This window comes from Phocoena sinus, chromosome 1, assembly GCF_008692025.1.
Source record: "Phocoena sinus isolate mPhoSin1 chromosome 1, mPhoSin1.pri, whole genome shotgun sequence".
NCBI classification, from domain to species: Eukaryota; Metazoa; Chordata; class Mammalia; order Artiodactyla; family Phocoenidae; genus Phocoena; species Phocoena sinus.
The window spans coordinates 161,794,710-161,807,299 of record NC_045763.1 but is presented as its reverse complement, the minus strand read 5'-3'; the positions used below and the strand labels follow the sequence as shown (position 1 = coordinate 161,807,299).

The window sequence follows — 12,590 nt, the reverse complement described above, 5'->3', positions numbered from 1 at the left end:
GAAATGAAAAAATGTAAGTATTAACATTAAAAACATGAATCCGCCAATATAGAAAGCTCTACATTTATGAAGAAAAATAAGAAGAAACTCAAACCCAGAAACTTTAAAAAATAAAGTATATAACATTAAATAAAAATAAAAAAAAATCAGAGGGAAAAAACACAAATCACCTATTCCCCATCCTCAAAAAGGAAAAAAAAAAGATAATTAGAGCAGACATCTAAGAAGTAACAATAGTAACAGGAGGACATATTTTTTAAGAGATAATAATTAAAATTGTACACACAGAAAAATTACTTTTGAAGTATGAGGCTACTTTTGAAGTATGAGGCTAAAAAATAATGAGATTCTTACAAACACAAATTGACAGAGCTTACCACAACCAGATCTGAACTTAAAGGAACCTCTAAATATTTATTTCAGGAAAATGAAAAATGATTTTAGAAGGAAGGTCTAATGAAAGAGAAGTGGAGGGCTAAGAAATTGGTAAACATAAATATGAATGTAAGCAAACTTGTATATAAGATTGTATTATTGTCTCATTTGTACAGTAAACAAAAAGGACATGACTAACATATTGGCCCAAAAAAGCACAGTAGTTGGGAAGAAGCAATAGAGTTAAAGGTCCTCAAAGTGTCTGGGAGCAACAGTTTAAGATACTGCGTTGGCCAAAAGGTTCATTCGGTTTTTCCCGTAAGACGGCTCTAGTAGCGCTTAGCTGTCTTTAACCTCATTCGAAACAATTTTGTTAGATTTTCTTGTGACACCTGTCACAACAGTATACATTAAAAAAAAAACTTATCAAAACTGGTGAATTTTTGTGTAGCCATTTTAATACTTAAGATGGAAGAAAAAAGCAACATTTTCAGCATATTATGTTTTATTACTTCAAGAAAGGTAAAAACTCAACTGAAACACAAAAGGAAGATTTGTGCAGTGTATGGAGAAGGTGCTGTGATTGACTGAATGTGTCAAAAGTGGTTTGCGAGGTTTCATGCTGGAGATTTCTTGCTGGACGATGCTCCACAGTCAGGTAGACCAGTTGAAGTTGATAGTGATCAAATCGAGACATTAACTGAGAACAATCAATGTTATATCACACAGGAGACAGTCGACATACTCAAAATATCCAAATCAAGCACTGAAAATCATTTGCACCAGCTTGGCTATATCCATCGCTTTGATGTTTGTGTTCAACATAAGTTAAGCGAAAAAAACCTTCCTGACCGTATTTCTGCCTGTGATTCTCTACTTAAACGTAACGAAAACATACCGTTTTTAAAGCAAATTGTGATGGGTGATGAAAAGTGGATACTGTACAACAATGCGGAAAAGAAGAGATCGTGGGGCAAGTGAAATGAACCACCACCAACCACACCAAAGGATGGGCTTCATCCAAAGAAGATGATGTTGTGTATATGGTGGGATTGGAAGGGAGTCCTCTATTATGAGCTCCTTCCGGAAAACCAAACAATTAACTCCAACAAGTACTGCTCCCATTAGACCAACTGAAAGCAGCACTCAACAAAAGCATCTGGAATTAGTCAACAGAAACCGCATAACCTTCCATCAGGGTAACACAAGACTGCGTGTTTCTTTGATGACCAGGCAAAAACTGTTACAGCTTGGCTGGGTAGTCTAATTCATCTGCCGTATTCACCAGACATTGCACCTTCAGATTTCCATTTATCTCAGTCTTCACAAAATTCTCTTAACGGAAAAAATTTCAGTTCCCTGGAAGACTGTAAAAGGCACCCGGAACAGTTCTTTGCCCAAAAAGATAAAAAGTTTTGGAAGATGAAATTATGAAGTTGCCTGAAAAATGGCAGAAGGTAGTGGGACAAAAGGTTGAATACGTTGTTCAATAAAGTTCTTGGTGAAAATGAAAAATAAGTCTTTTATTTTTACTTTAAAACCGAAGGCACTTTTTGGCCAACCCAATATTAAATTTAAAAAAAAGATATTAAATTTAGACTTTGTTAAATATGCACGATAAAATTCAATACTACTAGAAACTGCTAGAATGAGTAGTGAGCAAAATGAGAACAAGAAAACAAAAACCTCAATTAAAAATCAAGAAAAATATTTTCAGGATGAAAAGAATTCTGGAGATTGGTTTCACAACAATGTGATGTACCTTACACTACTCAATTATACACATAAAAATGATTAGGATAGAAATTTTATGTTACATATATTTTGCCACAATTTAAAAAAAGAGCAAACTCAGCCATAAAAAGAATGAAATAATGCCATTTGTAGCAACATGGGTGGACCCAGAGACTGTCATACTAAGCGAAGTAAGTCAGACAGAGAAGGACATATGTCATATGATACTGCTTATATTTGGGATCTAAAAAAAAATGGTACAAATGCACTTATTTACAAAACAGAAACAGAGTTACAGATGTAGAAAACAATCTTATGGTTACCAGCGGGGAAGTGGGGAGGGATAAGTGGGAGATTGCGATTGACATACACACACTACTATATATAAAATAGAAAACTAATAAGGACCTACTGTATAGCACAGGGAACTCTGGTCAATACTCTCTAATGATCTATATGGGAAAAGAATCTAAAAAAGAGTGGATATGTGTATACGTATAACTGATTCACTTTGCTGTATAGCAGTAAGTAATGCAACATTGTAAATCAACTTTACTCCAATTTAAAAAAAAAAAGAGTGAGAAAGGGGATAAAGATAAGCACAGAAAATGCATGACAAACAGAAAACAAAAAGTGGTAGAAACATGTCCATATAGATTAGTAATCAAAATAAGTATAAAAGGAGTAAGTTCACCAGTTAAATGCAGTTTGTTATACCAAATTATGAAACAAAATCTAGACTTAAATAGAAAAAGCATCATTATAGCAACAATAAAATTCTATTCACTAGAAAGAAATTCCACTCTAAGTTTTTGTGCATTCCATAAGATAGACTCAAAATACATTAGAAAAAAAATTGCTAGAACTTCACAGAAAAACTGGTGAATACATCATCATGAGAAAATCCAATTTCTCAATCATTAATAGATAAACCAAGCAGTTAAAAAAATAGTGAATATAAAGAAGATTTGAAAAGCTCAATTAATAACCTTCATGTATATTTAGAAGCTTGCATCCAACACCGGGAAACACATTCTTCTTAAGCATATATTGAATATTTAAAAATGAAAAGGTCTAGATCATGCCGTAATTCTCAGTAGATTTCAAAGAACAGATATCATACAGATCAAATTCTTTAATAATATTACCGTTAAAATAGAAATAAAAAATAACAAGGCTAAATTCCATAATAACTCACAGATCAAGGAGAAAAATCATAAAAGGTATTAAAATATTTAGAACTAAAAAAATTTTAAATACAGAAAACAATAAAAATGTTTAGTAAAGACTAAAACTTGGGGATGCGGTAAAAGGTATTGTATATACATTGGGGGAAATTTATAGCCTGAAATACTTACACTGAAACTAAAAAAAAGTTGAAATTCAATGAAATTCCACATAAAAAGTTAAGAGAGAACAACGTATTAACCACTTCCGCCAATATGAGATGATAATAAAGAACATAAATTAATGAAAAGGAAACATGAGAATAATGAAGATCAACAAAGCCAAAAGCTTGTTCTTTGATCTCACTAAATATCTGGTGAGGTCAAACAAGGGAACAAGAATAAATGCACAAAGAAATAATATGAAGAAAGAAGGCGAGGTTATAACTACTCTAGGAGAAATCAAAAAAGGTAAAAGGAAGCAATGAAAAATTTTATGCCAGTAAATTTTTCAACTTAAGAAATGAACAAATTCCTATAAAAATAAATTTAGCAAAACTGTTTCAAGAAGAAATAGAATGCCTGAATAGTCCTATAACAATTAAAGTAACTAAACCAATAGCTAAAAAAAATTCCCCATCCCCCCAAGTGGGAAAAAAAAATCTCCAGACTCAGATGGTTTTACAGATGATTCCTCCAATGTGTTTCAAGGAACAAAACATTCTTCTTTTACAAACTTCTCTAGAGAACAGAAAAAGATGCAGTGCTACTCAGCTAACTCTATAAGACCAGTATAATCTTGATACCAAAGGAAAAAAAAAAAAAGAAAAAAAAAGCCAATCTCATTGAAGAAAACAAAAAGTCCTAAAAAACCCCAAAGACATTAGCAAATCAGGTCAGTGATATATAAAGTGGGTAAACATGAACTCTGGAACTCAACTCCCTGTGTTGAAATTCCAGTTCCCCCACTTTCTAGCCCTATGATCTTGAGCAAATGTATCTAACTTCTCTGTGTGGGATCTCATCATTTATAAAATAAAAACACTACTACCACTGCTGCTGCTGCTGCTGCTGCTACTACTACTAATACGTAAATCACAGGGTTCTTTAAAAGATTAAATGAGCTAATAAATGTAAAGCACTTAAAACAGTACTATTAGAACAGATGCAACATAACTGTTACCTATATTACCATATTAATATTTAGGAGACAATACATGGGCAATTCAGTTTTAACCCAGAAAAGTAAAAATGGTTTAATGTTAGAAAAAGTTTATAAATGTAAGTCATCAAACCAATTTATTTTTATTTATTTTTGGCTGAGTTGGGTCTTTGTTGCTGCGCCCGGGCTTTCTCTAGTTGAAGCGAGTGGGGGATACTCTTCATTGAGGTGCATGGGCTTCTCATTGCGGTGGCTTCTCTTGTTGCGGAGCATGGGCTCTAGGCGCACGGGCTTCAGTAGTTGTGGCACACGGGCTCTAGAGCACAGGCTCAGCAGTTGTGGCACAGGGGCTAAGGTGCTCCGCGGCATGTGGGATCTTCCCGGGCCAGGGCTCGAACCCGTGTCCACTGCATTGGCAGGCAGATTCTTAACCACTGCGCCACCACAGAAGCCCCAGACCAATTTATTAAAGGAGAACAATCATATAATTCCATCAATAGATATTAACAAATTTCTAGAAATTTGTTGCAATACTGTGCAAAAGAAGCACATTTAATAAAGTCAATACCCATTTTTGATAAAAATGATTAGCAAAATAGGAATAGAAGATAATTTTCTTAACCTGATAAAAAGTATTTACCAAAAACTGACAGAAAACATTATTATTTTCTTAGAAATCAGGAATAAGATAGGGATGCCTGCTATCATCACTTCTATTGAATGTTTTTGAGGTCCTAGCTTATACAGTAAGACAAGGAAAGAAAGTAAAAAAAAAAAAAAAAAATCAAAAGACAAAGAAAAAAACCTGTCATTATTTCATAAAACCTCAAAGAATCTCAAATATATTATTACAATTAATAAGAGTTTAGCAATGTTCCTAGAACAGAATCAGTAAGAAAGTATAATTTTCAAGGTACCATTTAAAATATGAAAACTTACAATCATAAATTTAAGGAAAGGCAAACAAGACCTGTACAGAATTTTATGGAGAAACATTTTAAAATACTCTAACGATACAGAGTGACATACCATGTTTGTGGATAAAAAGACTGTGGGACTGCAGAGAAAATAACTTTATGTTTTTGTACAGTTAGGCCTTTCTAAGCAAATTTTACTGAAACTTGGAACATGAGTTAAAAGCAAGCCTTGTAAAGTAATTTATGACTAATTTAGATACGTAGTGAGAAAACTCCAAAGAGATTTAACTCCTGGACTTATGTGTTTACATTTCAAGGAGGGTTGGAGAGAGAGATAAGAGCTTGTACCAAGGAGAAAATCTCTTTATAGAGCTGGAGACTTGGACACATCTTTCCACCGGAGTGACTTATTTATATTCCAAAGAGTCCTAGATCCTTCTCTTAAGGTTTCCAAGGAGACCCGCAGAAAGGTGGGTAGAGATAGAGGGGAAGCAGGAAGCATCTGCCTCTCTCCTCTATGTAAACACCCTGATTCACTATTTCGGGGCTCTTTCTCTACCATACAGTCTCCATACGTGTAGGGTTTTATCCAACCAGCTCTCATTGTGTTGCCCTAAAGGGTGAGAACGGGCATACAGGAAAGCCACCTGGTTTATGTCTTGTTTTGCTTTTCTGACTGTAAATCGTAATAATCTTTCCTTGCTCTTGAAATCTTGTGTGCATTTAGAATGATATTAATAAACATGGGTAAGAACGTAAAGACTCAATGTTATAATGATGTCAATTCTCTTGAAATTGCTCTATGGATTTAACGCAATTTTAATCAAAATCCCATCACAGTTTTCAAGGAATAGAGTTGAGATATAGACCCATGCATAAATGGAAATTTAATATATGACAGAGGTGACACTGCACATCACTAAGGGAAGGAGGGCCTATTTAGTAAATGAACAACTGGCTAGCCATATGGGAAAAAGTGAAATTGGATCCTTATATGATACACAAAAATAAATTTCTGATGCATTAAAAATTTAAATATGAAAACCAAACTTAAAAACTTCAAGATAAAAATTTAGGAGAATTGTTTTTTACCTCAGATTTCTTACATAAGCCAGCAAATGCAATAATCATAAAAATGAAGATTGATAAATTTGACTACATTAAGACTAAAAACTTTTGTTAGTCAAAAGCTCCCATAAACAAAATGAAAAGACAAGCCACCACCTGGGAGATATCTGTAACATACATAATCGATAAAAGATTAGCATGTCCAGAAAATTCTTACAAACCAATAAGGAAAAGACAAACAACCCAACAGAAAAATGTATAAAGTATATCAAGAAGCATTTCACAAAAGAAGAAATACAAATGATAAATGGACATGTGTGAGGATACTCAGCCTCATTAGTAATTAGAGAATGCAGATTAAGACCATACTAAAACATCATTTTAGACCGAAAATGTCAACTTAGATTAGGTTGGCCAAAAATAATATATCTAGTAATATAAAGTACTGTTGAATATAAAAACTCCTGTACACTATCGGTAGGAGTATAAACTGGTAGAAGCAGTGGAAAATGATTTGACATCATCATAAAAAATACAATATTTCCATCGCGTATGACCCAATTATTCTATTCGTGTTTGTGTGTGTGTGTGTGTGTGTGTGTCTGGATATATGTTCAAGAATAATCATAGCAGCATCACGTATAGTAGCTATTAATTATAAGCAACCTAAATGTCTGCAAACAAAAAATTAGATAAGTAAATTGTGGGTGCTGACATAATGGTGTATTTTATAGCAACTAAATAAATGATCGACAGCTATACAGACAAATCTTAGAAACAACGTTGAGTGAAAAAAGCAAATTGCAAAAGATTGCATATACCATTTTACAAAGCTCAAAAAAAGCCAACACTAATATACTGTTTAGAGATACACTAATATGTGATAAAATTTTTTTAAGTAAGGGAATGATTAACATAAAATTCAGAACAGTGATTACCATTGTCAGGGAAGTGATGAGAAAGGAATAGGAAATGACTACCCAGGGCTATGTCACAAAATAGGTAACGCTCTATTTCTTAAGTTGGATGTTTGGTTCATTTTATTATTTGCGTCAAAACTTATATAATGGTACATTTATTTTTTATATGCATCAAATGAAAAAAATCTTGAAAAGAATATCTGCTGCCTGTAGGATATCAGGCAAATCATTTAAAATTCTTTATCAATATGATGTGTTTCATTTCAGTACTACTCTCTTCTCAAAATATACTGAAAGGATTTTTAATATTAAAACTTATTAAAAATTGGCCAAGTACCTGTTACTATAAATCTAGATATCAGATGCTCATCCTTATTATGTTAACCAAGTTTGGCTGAGTAATCCTACCTTTAAATACATAATAGTAACTATTAATATAATATTATTAAAACAAATAGGATGTCTGTTATAAATTCCAAATATTATTAAATTGACCATGAATATAAATGAATCTATACAAAACACTGCTTGAAAGTGCATCAAGAAAAAAGTAAAAATATACTAATCTAATTCACTTTGACCTTCATAGCTTTCTGTTAATATTTTTGATTAGCTTCATTGGCAAAAGGTTATTTGTTTTATTTTTAATTACCTCCATTTCTTTATAGGCAGCAAGACTTATAAGTCTTCCCCAGAAGGACTTCATCTGTTTTATCAATGAATTATATACAACATCATTGAATACAATTTATACTATGCCATAAACCACTCATTTCTTTTTTGCATTGGCTAGTATTAATTCCAACATTCTAAAATTTGTTAATGAAGGCAAAGTACACACAGCATATCATTTATGTAAAGTATTTTTCTCTAATGCTCGATTATTATATATCCTATGGACTGTGTTACTGTGTCCTAGCTATTAACAAATTTTGTTGATGTTTATAGTAATATTTACATGTTCACAAAGTTCTTACGAAAGTAACTTCAGTTTATTCATCCATGCTTTGAAAGATAAACTGACATCTAAAAAAATGATTAAAGAATTAAAGAAATTTTCTATCATAATCTTTAAAGAATGTTCATATTAGCAAGTCACAATGAAAATATGCCTGTATTTTTCATTCTTCCATAGACACTAAACAATTTTTACTATTCTCTCACTTCTTCATAATATTTCTTTTTCAATAACATTTACTTTTAATCAAGTCCTTTGATTATTAACTCTCCAAAAGAACAAAAGATTCTGAACTTTGAAGCCTCGAAAATTTAGAAGTTTCTTCATAACTAGCCATTCATCGAATGTCATACACCAAAATAATTCTTAAATTTTTAAACCATCTCTTTACAGACTAAGTATACTATATATTATTGTAAGTCCTTATGAATGCTTTCAGTATACAAATTAAACAAGATTAAGAATTCAGAAAAGGCTTTAACAATCTATCTATGTATTTTTACCTTATTTAATTCTTCCCTTTCTTGCTGTAATGTTTTGATTTGTTTTTCATAAGCCTTGATTTGTCTAAAAGCATCATCTAGTTCTCGCCTCACAGAATTAGCTTCTTCAAGTTGCTGTTCCAAGTGACTTGATTCTAAAAACAGGAAACAATGTTTCTTTTACTATTTGCATAAAAGTAAATACTCAAAACCAAGGTTTAAAGCAACTAAATTTTAAAAAATAAAGTATTTTGAAATTGGTATTCAGCTTATCAACACCACATGCCACTAACTCATGAAAATTAAGTGCTTATCAGTTCACTGTAAAGATGGTTTATAGGTAATGCCAGGACGAAGAACAAATTTTAAGTGCAAACTTTTGCACAGAATTTATGTGCAAAAATGCCTTCATATCTATTAGAAAAAAAGACCATAATTCCAAAAAACAGTATCTTCAGAACCAATTGAAAACTTAAAACTAACAAAAAAGAACACGACCAATCAAACAAAATAGATAAGTTTTCCTCTACTGTTAGTTAGCATTCTTCTGCTGATATTACTCAAATTATTGTATGATGATGGTTTTGCTTGTAACGTTGTGGTTCCAGATCACCCCGCCTGGTTTCACTAGTGGTGATTTGAAGAATAAACTCTGATTTCTAAAAGCAAATATTTGAAATAGGCTCAGGGAGTTGAGTAACTTGCCTAAGGTCACATCGCTAAATGAGTATCAGAGCTAACTACAGCCCACCAGTCTTACAACAACCTCTCCAACTTAAAAAGTAATGTAATCAAGTGATGTATAACATTATAAGTTCAGAAGAGTTATTATAAAATAAAATAAAATTATTAATCTTAACATATGCTTAAATAAAATTTAATAAATTGGTATGAAATATCCCTGGCATCAAAAGTAAATTAGCAAATTAAAGAACTGAAGCCAGTGAAAACAGAGAAATCTAAACACATTCATTGTTAATTTTGTTCTGGATATTTTCTATTCTTTACAGCCTTGTTACTCTGCGTGTCATCCCCAGAGAAGTAGCATTAGCATCCTCTGGGAGCTTGTCAGAAATGCAGATCCTCAGGCCCCACCCCAGACCTAATGAATCAGAATCTATATTTTAACAAGATCCTCAGGTGGCTCATTCGCAAATTAAAGGCTGGGAACAAATGCACAGAGTATTGCACACTGTTGAGTTTGATGCTTTCAATAAATGAAGAAGTGTTTATAATACATTAGTTCTATTGAAAAGAGCATTTCATTTGTATAGACAAGTCCTGTAGTCAAGAAGTAACTTAAATGTATCCATGTATTACACACTAACTGGTTCTAGATTCCTTAAATAAAATAATTTACTAATATTCAGTGCCCTAAACTTACAGATTTATTAAAAGCTTATCTATATTAGGTATTAGTTTTTAGCAATTTTGAAAATATCTGCAAAGTTGCATTTAATTAGTTTTCATTTTGTCTTAATAGTATGTATTAAGTGTTTTCCTTGAAGAACAATAAAAAATATCAATGGATGTTTAATCTTAAGGATCACAAGGTATTTAGTCTTATATTCAGAAAATTACATCTTACCATTTTCTCAAATTTCAGCATTTCATGTGGGAATTTTTCTGTTTATACTAACTTCTTTTAAACATCTTAAAAATTTTTTGTTGTTATTTTAACTTTTCAGCATCTTCAGGATTTCAATGATTTGTAAAGTAGGTATAATTTAGTTTGTTATTTCTAATAACTTGGAGTCAAAATTTAGTATGTGACACAGCTGACTGCTATCATTTCTGGGGTCATTTTAAACAAATTTTATGGCTAAGGTATATCAATCTAGAGTAGTAAGTAACATGGTACATTTAGTAATGCCTTCTGAGAATGCTCACTTCCTTTCTTCTACTTTGGAAAGTTCTTCCCTAGCATGTTAAAACTTTTTGCAAATTATTGAGTCATCCATTTATCTAAACTGCTCTGTTAGAAACAAAAAAACTATCAATATTTCATAAAATGTCTGCATCATATAAAGTTTACATCAAAATGTATTACACGTGATAGCTTCAATAGTCTTTAAGAATGTTTTTATTGTTTTATTTCAATATAGGTTAAATTTTAGTTTTATCCCAGCCATTTCATGTTGGCAGCTTTGCCATGGAGTTGTTAAGTAGATAATACAAAATACATGTCAGATTTTCATGACTCATATTTCAGACACTTTAAAAATGCCTAAAAAAACTCAAAATATTCATTTAAACAACAACAACAGGTAAATTAGGAGAAGTACACGAGGAAATGTACTGGCTAAAGAAGTTGGAGAAGACAAACCCAGACAATTACTTATAAAACCCTCTAATATGGAGAAAAGTATAGCACTTGTAATTTGGAATACACAGAATTTTGTATCGCCAAAGATAAAAACCCCCAATCAAGAAAAATTCAGAATGTATTGAACGTTGGCCAACTACTATAAAATGGCTCAGGCAGAAGAGCCTTCACTTTCACTACAACAAATAGCAAATTCGATTAAAATTTTGAAAGAAATCCTCAAAGACTATCAAAAATATCTATTAAATATATGGCAACATGACTAGCCAAAACATTTAGATGAAGTTATTAAAAACTATTTTAGTGATTAAATTGAAAAGCAGTACTAGGGAAGTGAGATTAGCTCATAGCAACAAAATGGTTCTTAACTCACTGCTGCTAGTAGAATCCTGAAACTCAATCTGTTAGTAATAAGGATTTAAGGAGGGCACAATACACAGGAATTTTCTTTGCACTGTGTGGTATATAAGAGAAATATAAAATACGGTCTCTGTCTTGAAGGAGATAGGAAGACAAGAGTAACACTCTTTAAATCATAAAGGAGAAAATCAAATACAAATAGTGTGGCAGGTTATATGGATGATACAGGAATTAAGAGAAGGGCATGACTACAGTGGCACTCACAGCGGAACACTGATAAACTACAGAGGGACTGAGGCTGGAGTCAGAAGGAGGTTGACAGAATAATCAAAGCACCTCTCCCTCTGATACACAAGAGCAGTGCCACAGCTCTACCATTATGATCTTGTCTCTCAAATAATCCATAACTCTTCTGAGGTGAAGAGATTTTACTTCTAACCATGATGGAGGAAAACAGATTTCCCTATTATCTTCCCCTCCATTCACTATTTTTCTCCTTTACTTACATACTGTAGGACAGTATGTGTGTGTGTTTGTGTGTGTGTGAGGGAGAAAGAGACAGAGACACAAAGAGAGAGAAAGGGGACAGAGGGAGACAGAGAAAGGGTGGTTTCAGTGTAGAGTTGGAGGGACACAGACAGTACACAGAGGTGCAAACCATAACCCTTGAGGTACTGTACGCAATTCCTAAACAATTAAACACAGAATTACCATATAATTCGGGAATTCCACTTCTTATTATACACCCAAAAAGAAGAGAAAGCAGGGACTTGAACAGATATTTGTACAGTCATGTTCAGAGCAGCATTATTATTCACAATAAACAAAAGGTGGAAGCAACCCAAGAGTCCATTTATAAATAAATGTATAAACAAAATATGGTATATACATACCGAGGAATATTGTATAAAGGTAGGAAATTCTGACACATGCTATAACATGGATGAACCTTGAATACACTATGCTAAGCGAAATAAGTCAGTCACAAAAGGACAGATATTTTATGATTCCATTTATATGAAGTTCCTAGAGTAGTCAGATTCTAAGAAACATAAAGTAGCATGGTGGATGCCAGGGACTAGTGGGTGGGAGGAATATGAGTTATTGTTTAATGGGTAAAGT

At 32.5% G+C, this 12,590-nt stretch overlaps 1 protein-coding gene across 1 annotated transcript in view; it reads right to left on the bottom strand.

The window, feature by feature from the left end:
* The window catches only part of CDC42BPA (CDC42 binding protein kinase alpha), a 345,595-nt gene that overhangs the window by 125,277 nt on the left and 207,728 nt on the right, over positions 1 to 12,590 (bottom strand). The window contains 1 exon segment of the mRNA XM_032632745.1: positions 8,804 to 8,937. Coding sequence (XP_032488636.1) covers positions 8,804 to 8,937 — 134 coding nt within the window.